The sequence below is a fragment of the Myotis brandtii genome, unplaced genomic scaffold, assembly GCF_000412655.1.
Source record: "Myotis brandtii unplaced genomic scaffold, ASM41265v1 scaffold216, whole genome shotgun sequence".
Taxonomy (NCBI): Eukaryota; Metazoa; Chordata; class Mammalia; order Chiroptera; family Vespertilionidae; genus Myotis; species Myotis brandtii.
Genome location: NW_005358092.1, coordinates 2706380 through 2728069, shown reverse-complemented (window position 1 = coordinate 2728069; position 21690 = coordinate 2706380). Strand labels below are relative to the sequence as shown.

General features: G+C 50.6%; 1 protein-coding gene across 4 annotated transcripts in view; it reads right to left on the bottom strand.

The window, feature by feature from the left end:
• The window catches only part of CACNA2D4 (calcium channel, voltage-dependent, alpha 2/delta subunit 4), a 118875-nt gene extending 97392 nt beyond the window's left edge, over positions 1-21483 (bottom strand). For all 4 annotated transcript variants that reach the window (XM_005865963.2, XM_014539426.1, XM_014539427.1 and 1 more), the window contains exons 1-13: positions 21093-21483; positions 18108-18189; positions 16257-16373; positions 13736-13795; positions 12260-12422; positions 11808-11939; positions 6679-6739; positions 5912-6062; positions 4392-4466; positions 3460-3549; positions 3239-3352; positions 2760-2838; positions 1104-1237 (exon numbers count right to left, since the gene is read on the bottom strand). In XM_005865963.2, the coding sequence (XP_005866025.1) occupies positions 1104-1237; positions 2760-2838; positions 3239-3352; positions 3460-3549; positions 4392-4466; positions 5912-6062; positions 6679-6739; positions 11808-11939; positions 12260-12422; positions 13736-13795; positions 16257-16373; positions 18108-18189; positions 21093-21205 (1371 nt within the window). In that variant the 5' untranslated portion in view covers positions 21206-21483. The remainder of the gene's footprint in view (positions 1-1103; positions 1238-2759; positions 2839-3238; positions 3353-3459; positions 3550-4391; positions 4467-5911; positions 6063-6678; positions 6740-11807; positions 11940-12259; positions 12423-13735; positions 13796-16256; positions 16374-18107; positions 18190-21092) is intronic.
• Positions 21484-21690: the final 207 nt, after the last annotated feature.

The window sequence follows — 21690 nt, the reverse complement described above, 5'->3', positions numbered from 1 at the left end:
CCCCCCCCCCCCCCCCCCCGGCCTACACACACACACAGGATCATCCCACAGCCTCTTCTCCACTCAGGACGCCAGAACCACATCATTCCCACCCTCCGAGATGGCCCTCTTGTCCGCCTCCTCATCTTACTGTGCTGGCTCCTCCAGTTCCTTCAGAAGGGGCTCCACACGTGTGCCCCACTTTATGTCAAAGACAGGCCCTGAGGAGTGGTGTGCGCAGGCGTGTCTGATAAGTCTGACCTTCCTCAGGGCCAACTAAAGGAGACTGCCTGGCCATGGAGGTCCACAGTAGACCTTGGGGAATGAAGAACTTTGAACCATCAAGCCCTCTACCCCTTCCTCCTCTGATTTTTCAGTTTAGAGTTTGGAAGTAAGATTTCCTAAAAGTGAGTGGTCTCTGTTGACTGGAGTTGCACTATCCACTTGGAGTGAGAGGTCCGTAGGGAAGACTAAGGGGACAACAGCAGGAAGGGGTCTGGGTCCCTGGTGACCAGGGAGCTCCTTATAGGCTCTGAGCCAGCCACCTCTAGACGTCTTTTACTTTACATGAGGGAGAAATACACTTTTATTTAAGCAACTATTTCAGGTCCCTCTTAATCCTAGCCTGGTGCATCAACATTGAAGCAGGTGTCTGTGATGTGATTTGAGAGGTGCCAGAAGGTCCTTATTCCCCCAACATCTCATCTGACATTGACCTTCCTTCATGTAAGTCATTGCTGCCCACAGGCAGCCTCTTTGTGAGTGCAGGGCTGGGAAGGGGATACTTGATGAAGCTATAAGATCTTGAATTACTGGTTGGGCTCCTTTTTCCTGTAACAGGAGGGAGAGAGGACAGTGAAGGAGGTGAGGACAACAGGAAGGGGGGAGGAAGAAGTTTGGAGCAGAGGAGCTCTGTCCATGAAGGGCATCCCTGGACAGGCCTCCTCCCTGGGTTTCTGGGCCTCTGGGGCAGCATACAGGTGAAGGTCTGCTAGTGGGTGAAGCGCTCACTCCCTTCATGTTTCCAAGGATGCGATCTGCCCCTCCCCCTCCCCCATTTCTCACCCAAGAAGTCACCGCTCATGCCCTGGGGTCCCTCACTCTGCGGTGGGGTCAGGGCCCACCTTGCTGTCCATGTAAGCTTCGGTCCAGATGATGTCGTGGTCGTGGTTGATGACCATGGGGCGGCTGAGCACGTGCAGGTACTCCATCACATTCTCCTGGGCGTCTGCCAGGGTGGAGATCTGCGTGTAGTAGCCTGGGGGAGAGGAGGGGCCATGTGGTGTGGGAGGCTGGCTGCTCCACGTGGAACCCCTCTGCAGGGCCCACAACGTCCCCGGCTGCTGGCTGGCCCCTCACTGGGAGCTGCTCTGGGCCACAGGGAACTGCTTTTCCCAAGGCTGTACCTCTTCCAGGGGTGTGGTGGGGGCCAGTGCTAATGATGGGAACTCTTGGGCCCAGCCCTGTCTCCACTTGGGGAACTGGGAACCTCCTCCCCACCCCCACCCTCAGCTCTAGCGCTGCCACAGAAGCAGCAGGGCCTCAGCAGGGTCTGCCTCTCCCTCTTGCAGGGCTGCCCTCCTCACTTCTTACAGCCCCCCCTTCCACTCCCCCAAACTACCCCCCTCCACAGCTCTGTCCCAGGGCCTGCTTTCAGGGACCCCAGGCTATGACAGCTGTCACAACCCCGCCTTCTTCCTTCTCTGACTACTGTCCCTCCTCAGTTATGGAGAGGGAGCCATAGCCTCTTCCCTGTAGCCACAGTGATATTAAAAGAGCAAACGGCTTACAAGGCCATGAATGATTTAGCATGTATTTACCTCTCTGGTCTCATTGCTCGTCACCGCCCACAAAACATTCACTCCACACTCCGGTAAAGTGGAGCAGCTCTCAGATCCCAACATGCCTCTTGTCTCACCCTTTGAACATGCTATTCTCTCTGTCTGGGCCCCACTTCCCTGCTCTCTAGGTCTAGCCAACTCCTACCAGTTCTTTATGTGACAGCCTTCCTGTCACCTCCACATGGGGGAAGTGCCTCTACCGCTGTCCCCCAGCTCCCAGTACAGCCTGTGCCCTTCCGTCCTCACAGGGCATTCAAGATGATGTTATCATTGATGGTTCACTGCTTTGTCTCCCCAGCTGGACAGTTGCAAGAGCAAGACTGAGTCCAAACTGACCACAATTTGGAAAGCTTGTCAGGTACACAGTAGGTGCTCGATAAATTGTGGTTGAACCAAACCCAGGTCCAAACCTGAGACCCAGGTCTTAGGTTCTGGCCAGAGATAGATGAGGACTGTTTGCACACAAAACACTATTCTAAATAAAATGATGACCACCTGCTTTTTGTTTGGGGGTAGAATCAGTGTAAATGGGCTTAATTTGCAGCAATAAGAATGGAGGCTGGACCAAAGAGAGAACTTACATTATAACGTCAGTCCTGCCTCTGCCTCACTGTCTATATTGTGGTTTCTATGAGGCGAGACAGCTCTCTCTCTCTCCTGCAAACATTGGATAGATGACCTCTAAGTTTCATTTCAAGTGGCTTTATGACTTAGAGTCCCTGCAGGAGTAATCAAGGCTTTATGGAGCAATTTGCATTTTGTCTTGCTTTCTCCAAGTGAGAAGGAGGGGCAGATACTGTCATTTCCACAAGACACCGCTCCTCTGCAAGGCCCCATGCAGGAGCCACTGCTCAGCACCCCGGTGACGGTGACGGGGCAATGCTGTTCCACCTGCACTCCGGTACAGGCTGCCAGGTGCTCCGCCCACCTGCCACCTACCTTTGTTGTTGCACGCGATCCACTTCATGCGGTCAGCAAAAGTGACTTCTCTCCCAATCAGGTAAGTGAAAACTCGAACCTAATCCACAAGACACAGATGGACTCAGCAGCCTAACTCCTGGCCGGGGCAATGCTAACATAATGCATGTGAGCCTTCGATGTCTGCCAAGCACTTTGCTGACTTCTCCAGTCCCACTCCTTTGGGTCAGAAAGGGCCCCAGGCCCAGGCAGCACCGGGACTTGCCAGGACATTTTTCACATCTCACCCCCACAGTCTCTCACCTGATCCCTCTTGCACGAGTCCTCTGTGCCTAGAGTCACCACAGCTTTGGAACATTTGAGTTTACTGATGGGCTAATGGGTAGACTATTTGAACTCAGGGCAGGCCTGGCTTTTCTGGGCCATCCCACCATGGCAGTAGGAGACCACGCCCCTTGGCACCCCCTCCCTTCATCCCTTGACCACCACCAGGGAGTAACCTTGCGGTCCAGCTGGTTGTACTTCTCAAACACTGGCTCATAGTCCTCCACGGCCCCGTCGGTGAGCAGCATGATGGCCTGGTTGCAGAGGCTTCCTTGCCTGGCCTCTTGGAACTGTGCAGGGGAGGGGGGTTCTATAACTGCAGCGGGGAACCGCCTTCCCCCCACCTCAGCCTGTCTCCCACCCCTCCACGCTCCCTCGGCTTCCCCAGGTGCAGTACCCGCTTCAGGATCTGGAAGGCTTCCCTCAGGGCTTGGTCCACGACCCCCACACCTTTAACCACCAGCTCGCTGACCAGCTGTTTGAAATGCTGTAGTGGATAAGAAACCAGAGGAGTGTCAGTGGATGGAGTGGCCCAGGGAACCTTCATCTTTGGTCTTAATTTCAGAGGCTGTTTAGAGCTATTTGCTCATCTCTCCAGGATCTAGCTGACCCCCACAGCAGATGTTTCTCCAATGCCCCCAAGATAAACTGAGAGATTTGTGAGTGTCTGGGTGCAAATCTTTCCCCCACTGCTGGAAGGAGATGCCAGTGTAAGTTCAACCCCAGCAAGGAGGCCAGGCCAGGCCAATGCCCAGGCTCCCAGGCCCTCAGCATCCCAGCTCTTACCCCAGTGGCGAGCATTTCACAGGAGAAACCATGGAGGCTGCCAGGGGCTCCGACTCAAGGCTGGGATTCAAGAGGAAGCCAAACCCAAATCCCCCAGCCACAGAGGGAGGGTCTGTGACACTAGACTCCCTTTAAACAAAGTTGCCACATCCTTTCCTCCTAGGCCTTCGGAAAGGACTCAATGCAATGGGTTTGAATTTCCCCTCCTTTTGGGAAGCTCCTCATGAAAACTGACGTAGTGGAAAGGCCGAGGGGGGAGGCAAAGGGGAAAACCGAGTCCTGGATAATCCACAGAATAAGAAACCAGGCCTGAAGAAGTGAGATTTTCCTCACAGGGGAGGTCTCTCTTTGTTCACTGCTGAGATAGACAGGCAGCGGATTCATGGGGGCAATTTCCTGGGTAACTGCAGACCTGCTTTGCCCCTTTCCAAATGCCATGGGACGAGTAAAAGGGCCGCCAGGCAGCTGCACAGATGGCTCCCACCCTTCTAGGCAGAACAGGGGCTAAGAGGCATCCGGCCCTTGCCTGACGTGGACACTCACCTCGCGGTTGTCTCGATCCGCCTGAACAAGGATCCCTTTGAAACAAGGCTCGATGTAATGGATGTAGTCATTGTACTGCAGTTGCAGAGGGAGGAGGGGAGGAGAGAACAGACAGGGTCCATTTGGAAAGTCAAGGCCCAGTGATGAAGCTCAGGTAACTCACAGAGTGGTCTAGGCTGGGGTCACCTGTGCACATTATCTTGGGGTACCCTATGCTTTTGGCAATTTTTCTGAGTAGAGAGGAGGAAGTACAGAGAACAGCAGGGCCTTCACTCTCTCTCAAATTCTGATCTTGACCCATTTTCTTGGGTGGCCAAGTCCTGCCCATCTCCTGGGGCACACAGGGAACTGCAGGTTCCTGATAGAATCCCTCTGGTCTCTGCTGCCAAGACCAGACGAAGTGCCTTCCATGGGAATCCCACAGCCTCCAAGTGCAGACCCCTCCCCAGTGCCTGGGTCCGGGGATGAAAAACTTTGCTCTTTTTGTCTCTGCTCTGCATTGAGGAAGAGGGTCCTTCAGCTGCTAACAGGCTCTGCGAGAGGAGCAGGAGCACACCCCATTCTTGTGAAGTGGTGGGAACTGCTCCCAGCTGTCCTGTCTCTGCTGCAGGTCAGGGCAGGGATGGGGAGGTGGAGAGGTGGGAGCATGGGCCTTGAGAGCAGCTCAGGGAGGAGGCGCCATTTGCATAACCCCAGGATGACTGGTTTGCAGTTAGACCATTTTGCTTTGGTGTTTCTTTAACAGAGAAGTAAATTGCACTAAAGATAAGCATTTTCAGCAATGTGGTGGCTGGTGAAGGGAAGTTTTAGATCAGGTAGCCTTCAAAATGGCACCCCGGTGGCCGTCAGCTCTGCCTCTGCGGCGGGCTGCGCGGGCCCACTCTTTCATTGAAAGCATTCTCCTGACCTGTCCCCTTTCGTCCTGCTGCACCTCTCCCACCATCACCTTCCTGGGGCGGGCAGGGCCAGCCTCGGGAAGAGCTGCTCTGAAGGCAGGACCAGGGTTTGTTGGCCCCTGTCTAGGCGCCCCCACGTACTTTCTCCTTTCTCCCAATGATTTGGGGTGAAGGGCCTGGGAGAACTGGGATTGTTGGAGAGCAGGTGCCCAGGGATCTCTCTTCTATAGCAGAAGGGAGAGGCTGCTCAGCGATGGGCGCCAGTCAAGAGCACGTGGTGGGATAAGTTAGGCGTCTACTCAGGGTCAGAGCTTCTCATCTTTGTTCTATCACAGACTCGTCTGAATTAATAAACTCTGTGGACTCAGAAAAATGGACATACACATAACTTCAGAAACTCTGCGGACCTCTTGCAGTCTGTCCTTGGACCTGGGTTAGGCTCAGCTTCAGAGAGATCACTCAGAAGCTTCGCGTGTTGTAGGTATAGGTCATTCCAGTGCAGGCAGAGGAAAGTTTCTCTAGATAAGGGAGAGCTATTCTAGGAAGGAAGGAAGGACACTTACAGCAATGATATTAACACTCTCTAGATAAGGGAGAGCTATTCTAGGAAGGAAGGACACTTACAGCAATGATATTAACGAAGTCATTCTCTCCCAGTGTGTCCAGGATGGTGGAGATGGTGTGCTTGGCGATAGCCATCCGCAGCCCCTTCATGCTGCCGCTTGTGTCCACCACAATCACAACATCCTTGGGAGAAGTAGCGGCTTGTATGTACCTTTAGCAGAAAGAAAAGGACAGGTCAACGATGGGAAAAATCAAAGCCAGAGCAACCACCCAACCTAGTGTCATTATTTCTGTTTGGATTCTGGCTCAAGTTTATCCAAAGTTCAGATAGTTGCCCCATTGAGACTAGGTTGTATCATGTTCCATGACCACTTCGCATAGTTCTGAAGCCATTCAGGGGGTGACAGCTGGGTATGTGCCCATCTAATGAGCCTGTCAGGTGGGAGAAAGGTCAAGGTCTTGTGGTAACCTTGTCCTCTTTGTTTTGGACCGGCCAGGGTCCTGGAGGGATGGGCAGCAGGATGAACTGGATTCCACCCTCAGATTCTGTTACAAATCTGCCAATGGGGGAAGGGGAGTCGGGGGAAGGAGAGCCTGGCAGAGGGTAGATTTGGAGCAGCTCACTGTCCTGCAAGGAGCTGGGGGCAGGAAAGACAAATGTGATCAGCCCTGCAGCAAGGGCAGCCGTGGTGAGAAGGGAGGCTTCTTCCTACTCTTGTGTCCCACCTGAGACCCTTGGCCTGGAGGCAGGGACTGGAGAAGAACTAGGTAAAACCAAAGGTTAGAAGAGGGAGCCAGCACAGACACCTTTCCCCTGGAGCGCTCACCAGCCACGGTTTCGGCAGTCAAAGGTGATGACTCCATTCTCGTCAGGTGTCCATTTGATGCCTGGGGAAACAAAGGCTGGCTTGTTCACTGGCTCCGTGAGGCTGCTCCAGAGCCCCAGCTGGGTGCTGACATCCAAGAATGCCATGATCCCCAGGGAAGGGCCAGCCATGGACCTGGACAACAGGGTGAGGGGCCACTAGAGCACCCTGCAAACTGAGTCAATAGGCAGGGAGGGAGGCCAGCTCGATGGAGGGACACTCATCACCCACACTGCCAAGACCCAGAGTTGAGGTGAGTTTCACAGTAGGACCCCTATATGTTGTGTGTGGAACTCACTTGTGAGCTAAACCTCACATCAATTTGTGGAAGGGGAAGCTTCCAGAAGGCATGACTTTTAACATCCATTACCATCCAGCAAAAGCATGGACAGAGTGAGGGAGAGCCAGGTGCTCTGACTTCTAGCCATTCTGCCTCTAGTCAGGTTGCCTGTAGTGCCATGGTCCTTCCTGTTAGCTGGCTGGGAGAAATGATTGGCTACAGGACTATAAGCTCCTTGAGGTCAGGGAATCCAAGTACAGGCACACCCCATTTTATTGCTCGTGGCTTTATGGTACTTCAAAGATGCTGTGAGTTTTGTTTTCAAATTGAAGGCAAGGCCCTCCACCAGCAAGAAGGTTAGGACTGGCTTTATGGAGAAGCTCACTTTGTTGTGGTGGTGAGGTACAGGACTGCCTGTACCTGACACAGTGTTTGACATAGCACCTCGCAGGCTGGATGCTCAATAAGTGTTTGTCATATGGACGAAAGAACAAATGAATGAGTATGAAAGATCTTGCCTTGACCCACCAGCAGAGTGCTGGGGTGGATTTTGTCCTATTCATTGAATCAAAAACTTGGATGAATGCACACAAAGCAAAGATAACATTGGCATGCTCCATGATGGAATCTCTATTTGAAAATACTGTAAAGATTGGAAAGAGTGGGCTTACAGTATGGAAATTAAAAATAAGAGGTGCAATTGTATTATGTTGTTTTGGGCTAGAAAAATATCATGGCCGTATCATGACTGTCTAGAAGCAATAAGGGACTCCTGTTCCACAGCAGTTAGACTTCAGATGAGATACACACTTGAGGCATTGCTGGTCCATCAAAAGGAGAAGAGGTTTTCAGGGATCTTACTCCCAAAAGCAAACAAATGGGAGCAGAGTTCCAAGGGTGGGGGCAGGGGCCAGAACAGTCAGGACCCACGGCCTGGAGGGAAGCAGGACAGAACCACGGGCCGAGCTGGTGTCGTGGGAGCCTGGGCAGCATGGCTCTGACCTGGACCTGCAGCGGCAGTGAGCAGTGGGGAAATGAGGGCCATATTCCTAGAGCAGCATGGTTGTGGGGAGTTTGACCTTATAATAGTAACAAGGGGTTCTTGGCTCTGCACCAGGGTTTTGGTGGTCCTGGGTGGGGGTATCCTCAACTCCAAGCAGAAGCAGAAGTGATCCTCTTGAAGGGAAGCTTTTCCCAGTCAGGCCTGCAGGATTCCCACAGATTACAAGGGGCATGGCCCCACGATCAAAGATTACCAAATACACGGGAAACGGCCCCAGGAGTGAGAGGCAGCAGAAGCAAGAACCACCAGGTGTATCCTCCCAAGGCTTACAGGTGTTGGAACTGCCAAATACAAATGACAGGATTGCTATGTTGGAGGAATCACAAGGAAGAAAACACAACAAGAAAATGATTAGGAACAAACAAACAGCCTTCAAAGTATGGGCCTTTTGTAACTGAAAAAAGATGTTTAAGTTGAAAAAAAAAAAGCAGCATGTGGATCATTCACAGGTAAAGAGAAAATTCAGGCATTTGAAGGATTTTTCCAGAATCCTGTGGAAGCCAGAATGAGAAGGTCTAATACAGGGTGTCTCAAAAAATGTATGCACTTTAACAGCTGAAAGCTCAGTTTTGAAAATGAAATGTATTTTTTATCACTGCCTTTATAATTATTCAAAGTGTGTGTATACATTTTTGGGGGGCACCCTAACTATGTCTGACTGGAGACGTAGAAGGAGAAAAAGGAGGGCAAAGGAAACACCATGATGTAAAGACAACGATGCCAATGTTCCAGGACTGAGAAAAATGCGAGTCCAGAGATCCAGGAAGCGTGGTATATCCCAAGTGGGATAAATGAAAAGACATTCTTTTCTAGACACATCGTAGTGAAACTGCAGAACTCCAAAGGCAAGTAAATAAATAAAGACCTTAAAGCAGCCAGAAAACGAGAACATTCACTTTCAAAGGAACAGCAGTTAAGCCAACAGCAGAGTTTCTCAACAGCAGTGGAAGCCAGAAGGCAGCGGGAAATAGTTGGAAGGTGCTGAGAGAGAGTAATTGCTAACTCGGAAGTGCATCCAGCAGAACTGTCACTCAAGCGTGAGCAAAGAAGACTGTGGTGCTGCTTTCGGAATTCCACTTGGGGACTGAGTTCCCCGGAGCTGTTGTTCTTTCTTTACTGGGAGCTATTTCTCAGGATGTGTCATCAAAGGGAGGCTTAGTCAGTCACTTATCGCCAATAGAAAAGAAATAGGATTTGGTCTTTTCTGCTGAAATAGGATGACAACAGGAAATGATTTGTGTAACTTGCAAACATAAAAAAGAATGAGTTTAAAATAAAATAAAAAGAACGAGAAGAAAATAAAGCATGTGTAGATGAACACAAGCTGAAGCAGCTTACCGCGGAGCGCACGATAAGGGAACTTGTGGAGGAGTCACCTGAAGGAGGAACAGGATCTTGGAAAGACAGCTTGAGGTGTGTGAAGGAGTGGTGGGCAAAAAAAAAAAAAGGTAAACAAGTAGCTCTTACCAGATAAGCAATGTTTGCATCAAATAGCAAAATAGTATCTAACTTGGGATAAAAAAAAGAATATATTAGATGACAAGGGAATGGAAATCAAGGTGGGAGAAGGATATGTAAGTGGAGAAGCTCTAAAGCTTTTTTTTGACTTGAGAAAAGGTAAAAATATTATTTAATTTTAATATCTTATTAAATATGACTGGTAAGGGGTAATTATTGAAAGAATAAAAACAGAGGAATAAACTCTAAACTGAAATAAAAAGAGAAATAACAGGGGACTTTTTTAAAGTTACTTATTTAAAAAGGTTATAAGAGGAGAAAGGGAAACAAAAAATGAAGGGACAAATAGAAAATTTAAAAATAAAATAATTTAAAAAATAAGATAAGCATGTTTAAATATATCAATACAATAAATGTAAATGTGCTGAACTTGCCAACTAGTAAAAGAGGTTGCCAGTTTGGATAAAAGTTTAGAAGCTATAGACTATTTTCAAGGGATATGACTAGAACAAGATTGGAGGAAATGATGAAAAAATATATGTCAGGGTAATGAAGGGCATATTGGTATTTCTTATGAATACCAGACAAAATAGACCTAAAAACAAAGTGTAGTAAAGGCTAACAAGGGTCAAGTAGACATAAAGCCAGCAAAAATACAGAAAACGTAAATAATATAATTAACAAGTTTGAGCTAATGACATATTCAGAGCTTTTCATGCCACAATTAGAGCACACATATTCTTCTCAAACACACATGGAATATTGATAAAACTTGATGACATACTAGGCTATTAAATGAAACCTCAACTAATTTCACAAAATCAGTACCACATATATCATGTTCTCTGTCTACAAAGCAATTCAATTAGAAATTTATAATAAAAAGATAAAGTCCCTATATCTTTGTTTTTTAAAGAAATTATTGCTGTTAATCCTCACCCAAGGATTTTTTTCCTCATTAATTTTTAGAGAGAGTGGGGCAGCGGGCGGGGGGGGGGTGGGAAGAAGGAAAGAGAGAAACATCCATTGAGAGAGACACATCAATTGGTTGCCTCCTGGGGGCAGGGGATTGAGCCTGTGAGGTACGTGCCCTTGACTGAAATCGAAAACAAGCAAAACAAAACAAAACAATATATTGCTTAAGCAGATGTGTGTGTGTAAACATGAGATAAAACTAAATAACTAAACAAACAGAATGCCAAAAATCCAAATAAAATGATAGGCTCATAATTCAGGATAGCTATTACTTGGGGGGTAATGGAGGGTAAGTGGAGGAGAGAGGGGGCAAAATAGAGGAGCACATATGTAAATAGAAATTATTGGTAATTTAATTTTTGTGTTGGTGATGTGTATACAAGCATTATTATGTTATAAATAAAATTTAAAATAGATAACAGTGGGCCTGCAAGGACCCATGGGGATAGTGTACTGTGATCAAGGATTATAGCCAACCCCATATTGTCCACCTGAGGGCTGATATGCACCTATAAATGTGGGTGAGGGTGTGAGAAACACCCTCTCTACTAAGACCAATGGCTTACAAAGAAGCCACTGGATTGTGTTGTTTGCACACAAATTGACTTATCGGGAAGACCTGATATAGCAAGAATATTTACAGGAATTCTATCCTGGAGAAGACTTGAGAGACCTGTGAGTTGTCTTCAAGCATTTGAAGGGTCTGTCTCGGGAAAACAGGGCAACGTTAAGACTTTGAACAGTGTGCTAAAATATAAAAGTAGGTTGGAGTAAAATTTGGAGGTGAATTTTTTTATAAATAGGAAGTTAAAAAACAGAACTCTTGCAAATGTTATAGAAGATTTTGTTTTCTATTTCTAGTGGTAGACAAGGGAGCTTTCCCCATTGTCTGTTAGATCAGCCACTGATTACATAGTGACCCAGGACATCTCTACATTGCGGTTGAACATGTTAAGTGAGTAAGCCCCATTTCTCCAATTAAGATGTGAACATCTTAAGGTCAAGAATTGTTTTAGCCCCCTTTGCATCTTCCACAGTGCTTTTCATAGGACAAGAGTTCAATGCGGGCATTGACTGGCTGGTTACCATAGTATTTAATTAATTAATTAATTAATTAATCCAACAACTATTTGTTGGAAATGTGCATATTATGGCGTGAAGAGTGTCAAAATGTGGGTTGGAGGTTCCTTTGGATGTCAGGGCCAACCCCATTCACCAGGGGTCTGAGTGCCAGCGTCCATCCGCAATACCCTTGTGGCCTTATTCCCAGAGAAGAAGCTGAGAGGATCTGGGCGATGCCTCCCATGTCCTCACCTGGGTAGATCCTAAAGAATCCAGTTGAGCTGCCAAAATATTGCCAGGTCAGTGTCGGGTCTCTCTGGAAGTTCTCCACAAAAACAGGGTTCAAGGCTTCGGACATGTAGACTCCATTTAAAATATCTGGGTCTAAAGAGCGAGATTGTAGAAGGAACTGCAGGGACACTCAATCAGGAGCAACAGTGACCAATTCTTCACCTGGGAACACACACACACACACACACAGCCGGCAGTGATGCAGTTCACACTTCCCTCTACATCTCACTGGAAGAGCCACACACCCTCTAAGCCAGGAGCCCCGAGCTTTCTCCAGTCCAGGCTCCTGTGAAACGCTTCCCCACGCTGAGTCAGGGAGGTTGGAGAAGGGCTTCTCGGGAAAATGGGGCCAAATCGTTAACCTCCACCAGCACCACCCCCACAACTGTGCGGGGCCACGGGGCGGGGACTACCTTTGTTGTACACGTTGGTGGGCAGCTGCACACTGCTGAGGGACGTGTTCACCCTCAGGTTGCTGAAGTGCGCGTTGGGCTCCAGGACAAACTCAGCCCCCAGCTCCACGTACTCGCCCCTCGCATCCCTCTCGTTGATCAGGACCGAGTTGTAATAGTCAAACTAGGGCAGAGAATGGGCCAGACGGGGACCGGTGGACAAAGACTCGCCGAGTGCGAGAGAAAGAGAAATGGTGCAATCAGAGGACTCAGATGTGAGAGACCTCAGGCGGGCTGACCGCGTCCACACAAGCTCCAACTGGGGGATGCAGGCAATGACCCACAGGATTCAGATTTGGGGCAAATACATATCCAGATCATTGGAGCAGGTGGTTGATTCAAGTAGGGCTTGACATAGATTTTCTGGATTATTGCTCAGTTCTCCACTTTATTTATCATGTGTGGACACAGCCAGAGACGGTGACAGAGACAAGCAGACAGATTCCAGGAGAGGTAAAGGCAGCCTTGTCAGTACCACCAGCTTCTTCAGTGCCGGACACTCCCGGGGACCCAGGCAGGGCCCCAAGAGGTGGGGGTTCTCTCTTTAACAGCCTGCAGCCTGTGTCCCCATGACCCCGGAGAGCCAGCAGTCTGCTCTGTGCTCTTACACACAGCGCTGGATCCATTTGGATTACCACCTTGCAGCCATAACCAGACCCTCTTCCCCACTGTCTCCACACCACGTGGCTCAGACCCGAAGAGCACCCTCATTTCCTGCCCATGTCCTGCCCATGCCACAGCAGTGCTGCCACAAATCTGCTGTGTCCCTCCAAGCTCAAAGCCTTTAATATGTGACTTGTGGGCTGAATAAAGGCCAGAGTCCTACCTTTACTACAGTCACTTTCTGCTTCACCGTCCCCTGGACATACAGAGCTGAGCACTGGCAATTTCCTCAATATTGTGTATTTTTACTTCTTTTCCTTCAGCTTGGAAACACCCTCTTCATGTCCTCAGCTGCTCAAATCCCCCTCAGCCTGGGCTGGTTACGAGGATACTCTGTCTGGGGGCTTTCTGACCGCCCCCCCCACCCCTTCCCTTCTGCACTGTGGGAACATGGTACCAGGTGCATGGGCAGGCTGTGGGCCGTATGCTAGAGATTTTTGGTCTGTGAACTTCTTGAGTTCATTTGGGCAGAGGCTAGCACACAGCATTGGGTGGTGAAGTCTGTGGAAGAGTGATTGCCATTTTGCACCCCCGCCCCAGGTTTTGGTAGCTGTCTCTCCTACCTGGCCCACAAATCCCTTCTCAAAAGACTCCAGAGCATTTCAGAATCTTATTGTAGGATCATACAAATCCTGAGCACATTAAAAGGTAGTGCTGGACCCCCGGCTCCCCCTATTCCTCCCCATCCTGCACTCAGGGGACACTGTCCATCCTGGGGCGGGAGATTGGCCATAATACCCTCTCAGCAGCAGCTCCAGGAGCAGGAGGACTCACCACCAGCGATTCATTGAATTCATGGTCCAGGTCAGCTTCCTCAGCCGCCTCTACCACATTCTGAGGGATGGGAACACGGAGGGGAGAATGAATGGGCAGAAGTAGACCAGTGGGTCCTCAATTCCACTCCCAAGAATATACCCAAAGAGAACTGAAAGCAGGGACTCAAACAACAACTTGTGTGTAAATGTTCACAGCAGCACAATAGCCAAAAGATAAGTGCACATTTCCAAGTGAAAGAAGCCAGTCTGAAAAGGCTACCTACTGCTTGAGTCCAACCAATGACGTTCTGGAAAAGGCAAAAATGGAGACAGTAAAAAGATCAGTGGTCATCAGGGGTTGGTGATGGGGGGAGGGATGAATAGGTGTAAAATAGACAGTTTTTAGGGCCGTGTGCCTATTCTGCATGGTCTATAATGGTAGATACATGTCATTGTGCATTTGTCAAAACCCACAGAATGTACACCACCAGGAGTGAACCCTAATGTAAACTATGGACTTTGCGTGATTATGATGTGTCGTGTAGGTTCATCTATTGTAACCAATGTACCACTCTGGTGGGGGCTGCTGATAGTTGAGGGAGTCTGTATGTTTGTGGGGGCAGAGGTTATATAAGAATTCTCTGTACTTTCTGCACAAATTTGCTATGAACCTAAAACTGCTCTAAATAGTCTGTTTAAATGTGTGTGTGTGTGTGTGTGTGTGTGTGTGTGTGTGTGTGTGTGTATACCATTTAGTCATGTTAAAGTGTGCAATTCAGTGGCATTAGGTACATTCCTAATATTGTGCAACCACCACTGTCTAGTTGCGGAACTTCTCATCACCCCCAATGGAAACCCTGTGACCACCAAGCAGTCACTCCGTCCCCTCTCCCTGGCTCTTGGCAACCATAATCTGCTTTCCGTCAATGGATTTTCCTATTCTGGATATTTCACACAAATGGAATCACACAGTAGGTGGCCTTTTATATCTGGAGTCTTTCACAGAGATGTTTTTAAGATTCATCTGTGTTTTAACACATAGCAGGAAGTCATTCCTTTTCATGGCTGAATAACATTCCGTTGTATGGATACCTCATATTTTGTTTATCCATTTATCAGTTGATGGACATTTGGGTTTTTCCACCTTTCAGCTGCTGAATATAAATATACACAGGTTTTTTGTTTTGTTTTGTTTTGCTTTTGTCAAGTAAACCTCAATAAATGTGGGGGGAAGAGGAGAAGAGCTGAGCTCCTATTCTGGCTTTGTCGGGGCCAGGCACTAGGCCTCTCTGGTCTCCATAGAACTGTAAATCGGGTAGAAGAGTCTCCAACTTCCCTACTCCTAACCCCCAATTCCTAGGATGTGATGAAGAAATTCCACAGGGCCAAGGTTACTGTAGTGCTGCTTTGCAGTAAGTGTCCCCATGGACACTCCCATAGAAGGGCCCGTGGTTGAGTCCTCCCCACGGGACCCCCAGCAGGGAGCAGGGCCTGGTGCTTGGAGAAGGTCTGCAGAGCAAGCACTGGTTTGATTGGTTTTCCGAGGCTGAAGCTGGGAGAAGGACACAGCACATCTGGAGACACGGGGAGCCCAGGGGGACCAGTCCCGCAGTGGTGCGCTCCTGCATCCCAGCACTGAAGGCAGTGGGTGGTCCTGTTGTGCTGGTTGTGTGGGTCAGTGTCCCCCTGCTTCCACCAGGATGGGATCTCCAGGCCCCAAGTGTCTTCTCAGTGGTTCCTGATGCTAAGATGCCTGCCCCTAAGCCTGGAGAAAAGAGGCTGCAACTTGTAACGCGGGAAAGAAGGCCCCAGCGGTTTTACACAGGGTGCCTCCCAGATGGTCCTTTGGATAGAGGATGTGGCGCGTGCTGGGTATGCCATGGTGGGATCACCTGAGCAGAGGCCCTCACTATAAGCACCTATGCTGTCTGGGCAGCCCTCAGAGCACTTGGGATCCATGAAGGGTGGGTCTGTATGGCAGGAGTGGAAAGGATGGGGGGCAGTGCAGGGGAAGGAGAAAAGGAGAAAGGAGAGGCAGGGAACTTTACTTTGTATGCTCTCCAACCCTCTATACTCCCATCCATCCTCCACCCAATTATCACCACCCATCCATCCATCCACCCATTTATCCATCCTCCACCCAATTACCACCCACCCATCCATCCACCCATCCATCCATCCAGCCAGCCAGCCAGCCAGCCAGCGTCTCCTCAGCCCTCATTTTGCTCCTGCTCTGCACCAGTCACTGAATATAACGTCATGATGCAGAGTCCCCCCAACACTGCAGGTTGGTCCTACTGCACTGGACGCTGTTCTCTAAGGCAGAGCTCCAATCCCAGCTCTCCCTCCCCCCTTGCTTTCCATCGTTTCCTCCTTTACAAGAACCTTTTGGCTCCTGGGGATGCTGGGCCGATGCTCGTGAGGTAGGAAAAGGATGATATGGGTGAGAGGGTGCAGGGCCATGGCATCATTTTGAGGGTCATTTTGGTGTGACGGGCTGGGCAGAGTCCCCCTCCCCCCAGATCACAGGGCCTGAGCACCTTCACAGCCTCCACTTTCCTGCGTAGCATGGTCTCCATGTCCTCTGAGAACTTCTTCACCAGCTCCAAGCCATCCACCTCCTGGATCCTCAGATTGGGCTCCACATCCTTGTATTTCTGTGGAGGGGAACGTGGGAGAGATGACACCTGCATCGGCACCAGGAGGTTTGGTGCCTCCGTCCTCTCGGCCAGCGCATTCACACCGTGAGGCCTCGTTTACGCAGCTGGAGGCAGGACAGGCCCCCTCCTCCTCACGTAATCTCCCCACGACCGACAATGGTTGCCTCTTATCACATGTCCTCTCTGTTCCAGGGGCTCTGGACACATTCAGTTAATATTCTTAAGAGGGAGTAGACTGGGGCTCAGAGGGGTCAATGAACTTGACCAAGGTCACACAGCCAGGTCTCTGAGACTTCTGTACAGCCATGCCTGCCACCTCCCTGGGGCGGTTCACGTGGACTGGGGCTGCCCTGAGCATCAGTTCTTCTCCCCCCCTCCCCGCAACACCCACGATGCGCATCCTGTCCAGACCAAGCTCAGCAGTGATGGGTATTGACGCCGCCTGACAAACTGTTCAGAGAGCTGGATTCAAATTCACTCTCTGGGCCCAAGGGAGACCATCTTTTCCCGAGTGTGTGTGTCAGCAATGTCTAAAGGCTCAGGTCAGCAACCTATTGACCACGTGACCTGAGGCAAGTTACTAAGTCAGTTTCCTCATCTGCAAGATGTGACATTAGCATGATTTAGAGAATGTTCTGGAATGCATAGACTTAGAGAATGTTTTTACCCCAGTCACATAGGATTGCTCTATGTTTCTCACCGGGGTTAGAGGGCACAAATGAGAACACAGAATGAAATGGTGCTTTGCAGAGTAGGAGTGTGGTAGGGCAGGGAGTGGGAAGTGGGATTGAGCTGTTGTTGTTATAGTGGCCTGTGGAGGTCCCTGAATGGGGGCGTGGCACCCTGGCTCCGCCTGCTCCTCCTGTGGGCTGTGGGAAGGGGAGACAGGAAGGAGCTGCATGGTGGTCACATGCTGGCATAAAAGCCTGAGAGCTGCTTTTAGCATCATTTAGAAAATGGCAAATGTCATAGTCACCTCATGAATTGTAGTGAAAGTAAGACCCTGAATATAAAGCTCTCAGCAAATGGTAATAATAGAGAACGGCAAGCTATTATTAAAACTGCTCTGGGCGTTATAAATATCAGAGGGAAATGAAGTTGTTTATAATCTCATAAGAGGACAGGCTAGGTGTCAATCTGCACACAAAGCAATTAACCAGGGGAGTGGGGCTTGCTGGTGCCCCGTCCTCTCCATCGGGCCCTGCGTCCTGCCCAGGAGCCAGGCGCGGCCCAGACCTGTGCTGGGGCCCCTGTGGCTCTGCAGCCCCCAGACATGGCCGGAACCCTGAGAACCAGAGGTGTGGGAGCTCGCGGAGCACAGAGGCCACAGGCCCGCTCATGCTGCCCAAGCAGTGCCTGCAGGACTCACCCCTCCTCCTCTGCCCCGCCCCTTTCACAGGAGCCAGGCCTGCCCCCCAGCCTGCTGTTTCTGCCCCCTCACCCCTCTGCTCCTCACAGCTCCTCCCTCAGTAAATCCCTGTCCTCTGTCAGGTTCCATCTTGACCTCCGCTTCCTGGGGATCTGAGCTGACACTGTGCTCCTGGCCACCCCGCTGAATTGCTCTGTGACTCGGGTCTCAGTTTCCGTGTCTGAGGATGAGGGGATTGGATAGATGATCGCTAAGACCCCTCACAGCCCGAACATGCGGGGATTCTGGGTCTCTGCTCCCTGGCAGGGCTCCCTGGCTGACCGCCCGCAGGCCCTGTGAGCTCCCTGGGAGGTGTTACTCACCTTCTGCAGCAAGAGAGAGCCTGAGTATTTGGTCACGGTGTCATACAGGTTCCCGCCAAAGGTGTCTGCCCACAGCTTCACTCTGCCGGGCCATGAAAGTACATGTGTACAGACACACACACACACACACACACACACACATGGAGACACACACATAGATGCATATGCACACACACATGCATAGACAAAACAAGTGTCTACTCTAATGCATAGACACCACTGATGCACACATGCACAAATACATAGACACACATGATACACAGAGACTCGCACACTAACACACATGTACACACAAACACATACACACTGACACACACCCAGAAGGACACATATGGCAGGGCAGGAGACTGAGGACCCACAGGGGCCCAGAGCGGGCTGAATGCCCTTGGCTGAGGGATGAGGGGCAGGGGCAAATGAGGCAGAACCGAAGCCTGACCTCAGGCCCCCAAGGGCTGTGGTTTGTGGGCGGGAATGGAGAACAGAGGAGGGGAAGAGGCTGTGGACAGGTCCGGGGCAGGGCAGGGAGGACCCTGAGGATAGACACAGGAACTGCCTGGGCACAGCTGCAGCTTCTCAGTGAGTCACTCCCCTCCAGTGTCCCCTGCTCAAGGTCGCTGCACGCTGCTGCATCCTGCTGAAACTTCAGAGGGAGCGTGCCGCGCAGGGGCAGAGGAAGAGGCTCCCAGCTGCTTCTGCAGAGGGTGGGCCAGGCAGTGAGGGCAGGAGAGGCCACACCTGACCCTGATGCAGGCAGCCTCTGGAGAAACCCTGACCTTTTGTCCGTCCCCAGAAGGATACGGGATCTCACCATCTGGACAGGCTGGAGGGGTCTGGGGGCAGGCACAGGCTGAGTCTGAGCCTCTCCAGATGGAGCAAATGGAGTTTGCCCACATGATCATTTCGAGATCAGCATGTATTCAGCCACTCAACCAGTATCTACTCATGTCCTGCGTCCCGGGCATTGTGCAGAGTCCTGGAGCCACATCACAGTCTTCACCTTTGTAAGACCTTCCATTAGAGCAGTGGTTCTCAACCTTCCTAATGCCGCGACCCTTTAATACAGTTCCTCATGTTGTGGTGACCCCCAACCATAAAATTATTTTCGTTGCTACTTCATAACTGTAATTTTGGTACTGTTATGAATCATAATGTAAATATCTGATATGCAGGATGTATTTTCATTGTTACAAATTGAACATAATTAAAGCATAGTGATTAATCACAAAAACAATATGTAATTATATATGTGTTTTCCGATGGTCTTAGGCAACCCCTGTGAAAGGGTTGTTCGACCCCCAAAGGGGTCGCAACCCACAGGTTGAGAACCGCTGCATTAGAGGGATGCCCCTTCATATACAGATAGCATACTACTTGTTTGAAGGGACACCAGTGAAACTTGGGGAGGGGCCGTGGTGGTCAGGGAAGGCTTCCTGAGGGAGGTGGGATCTGAGTTCAGTGTTAGAAGCTGGGGAGAATTTGGGATGAGAGTACAGAAGAGCTTTGGGGGGACAAATGTGACTTCTAGGTTTCTAGCTTGGGCGGTTGAGCTGATGAGGTGTTATTAAATAAAATGAATATCAGAAGGATCATGGAAGCAAGTGGGAGAGGGTGGAAGATGATGAATGTAGCCTGGGATACGCAGAATGGGAGGTTTCTGCTGCAGAGCTATGTTGCAGAGTGATGTTGGGCAGGTTGTGCATTGTCCAACTCCAGAAAGTACCAATCACTTTGTATCTTGAAAGACACAAACTTGAATTTAAAACCTCGCATGATGTCCGGGAAAAGCTGTCCACAGGCAATGGATATATGAGCCTAACAGATAGAGGCAGGGCTAAGAGTCATTAGTACATGAATGGCGGTTGAACTTCTGAGCGCAGATGGGCTCTCTCAAGGAGAGAGTGTGTAGCATGAAAAGATCTGAGTGGCTGACAAACCCTGGGGAACACCAGCACCAATCTCAGGGGCAGGGGCACCTGAGAAAGACAGAGGTAACAGATGCCCAAGGAGGCCCAGGTGTGCACAGCATTATGAAAGCTGAGGCATGGAGACTCAAGGAAAAGGGGGAAGCCAGTGTCCGAAGAGTCCAAAGAGAGAAGTCCAGAAATGTCTACTGGATTGGGCAGTGAGGGTCTTTGATGACTTGGGTGAGAACAGATTTGGGAGGGCAGGAGAAGCAGGGGCAAGCTTTGGAGGCTGAGGGCTGAGTGGAGGGATGGTGTGGCTTCATAGGAGAGGGAGGGGCTTTGGGGTGGGAAAGAGGAGGGGGTCAAGGTCCTGGGTGGAGACCTGGCGCCAAGGGAGTGGGCAGGTGCAGTGTAGAGCGTTTTGTTCCCCTCATTTATTGAAAATGTATTTAGTAGGTACACCAGAGCCAAGGACTAAACACACACACTCCCAGAGGGGTTGCATAGTAATTTAAATGTATACCAAAGTGTAAATGACTGACACCAGGTCTTCATGACTGGGTGTAGCGCCGGGGCCTGGAGGGAGGCAGAAAGGCATAGAAAGGGAAGACCGAGACCACCAAAGTCCAATATGACCTGGTTCCTGGTTGCACGAGCCATTTGGTTGATTTAGAACTGCTTGCCCTTCCAGAAAGTTAAAACAACTTCCTGACAAATCCTTGGGGAGCCGCAATAATGTAACTCACCACAGCTCCCACTCCCAGGCCCCTAATGGCAGCCATTACCCTGGAAGGAGAGCGCCTGCAGGTGCTCTCTACGCTGCTTGTCACCCCATGAGTGTGAGCCTGGCCATCAGGTCAGCTTATACCGGCAGGTGGTTGGGGAGGGGCAGGCAGGACTCCCAAATGGAAGAGAGGAGGGTGGAGAAAAGGTCTTCACAGCCAGAAAGGGGGTGTGACCCCCAGGGGCGAGCCAGAGGAGACCGGAGGTGGGAGGCACAGAGGATTGAGGTCTGCCCTGGGGAAGGAAAGGAGGAAGGGGAAAAGGGTTTTATGGGGGAGGGGCTGAATTGGATGCTTACGTTTCCAGAGGAATCATGGCCTGCCCCCACGTGGGGGACAGAGAGGTGCTGGACAGCAGCAGACACAGGATGACTGCAGGCTTCCGCAGTGAGGGCTGCAGGCAGTGGGGCATCCTGCTGCCGGTGGGGCGGGGGGCCTGGGTGGGGCCTGGGAGGTCCGGGCTGTGCTCCTGCTGTGGTCAGGATGGGCTCTGCCTGTTGGCCAGATCCTTGGGACGCCCCAAGCCTTCTGCTTTTTTGGGTCCTGGCAAGCCTGGGGTTCCCAGCTTTCAGTCTGGTCTTGTCTGCAATGCTAGTGGGAGAAGGGGCTTCTCTCTGTCCCGCAGAGAACAGCGACAGAGGAGCCTCGCCTTGCCCGACCAGCAGGCTTCCAGGAGAGGGGCTGACTGTGGCAGGGAGGCTGTGACAGAGGAACCCCTTAATCCTCTGGTCTCTCCTCTAATCCCCCGGCTGACAGCAGGGGAGGGGGGCGGGGAGGGGTGTTGGCAGGAGTGACCTCGCAGGATTACTTTGATTTCAGAAGACAGGGCTTGCCCATTCCATGAGGGGTCAGAGCCCACGCTCCTGCTTTAAAAAGGCAGTCCTTCTGCACCCAAGG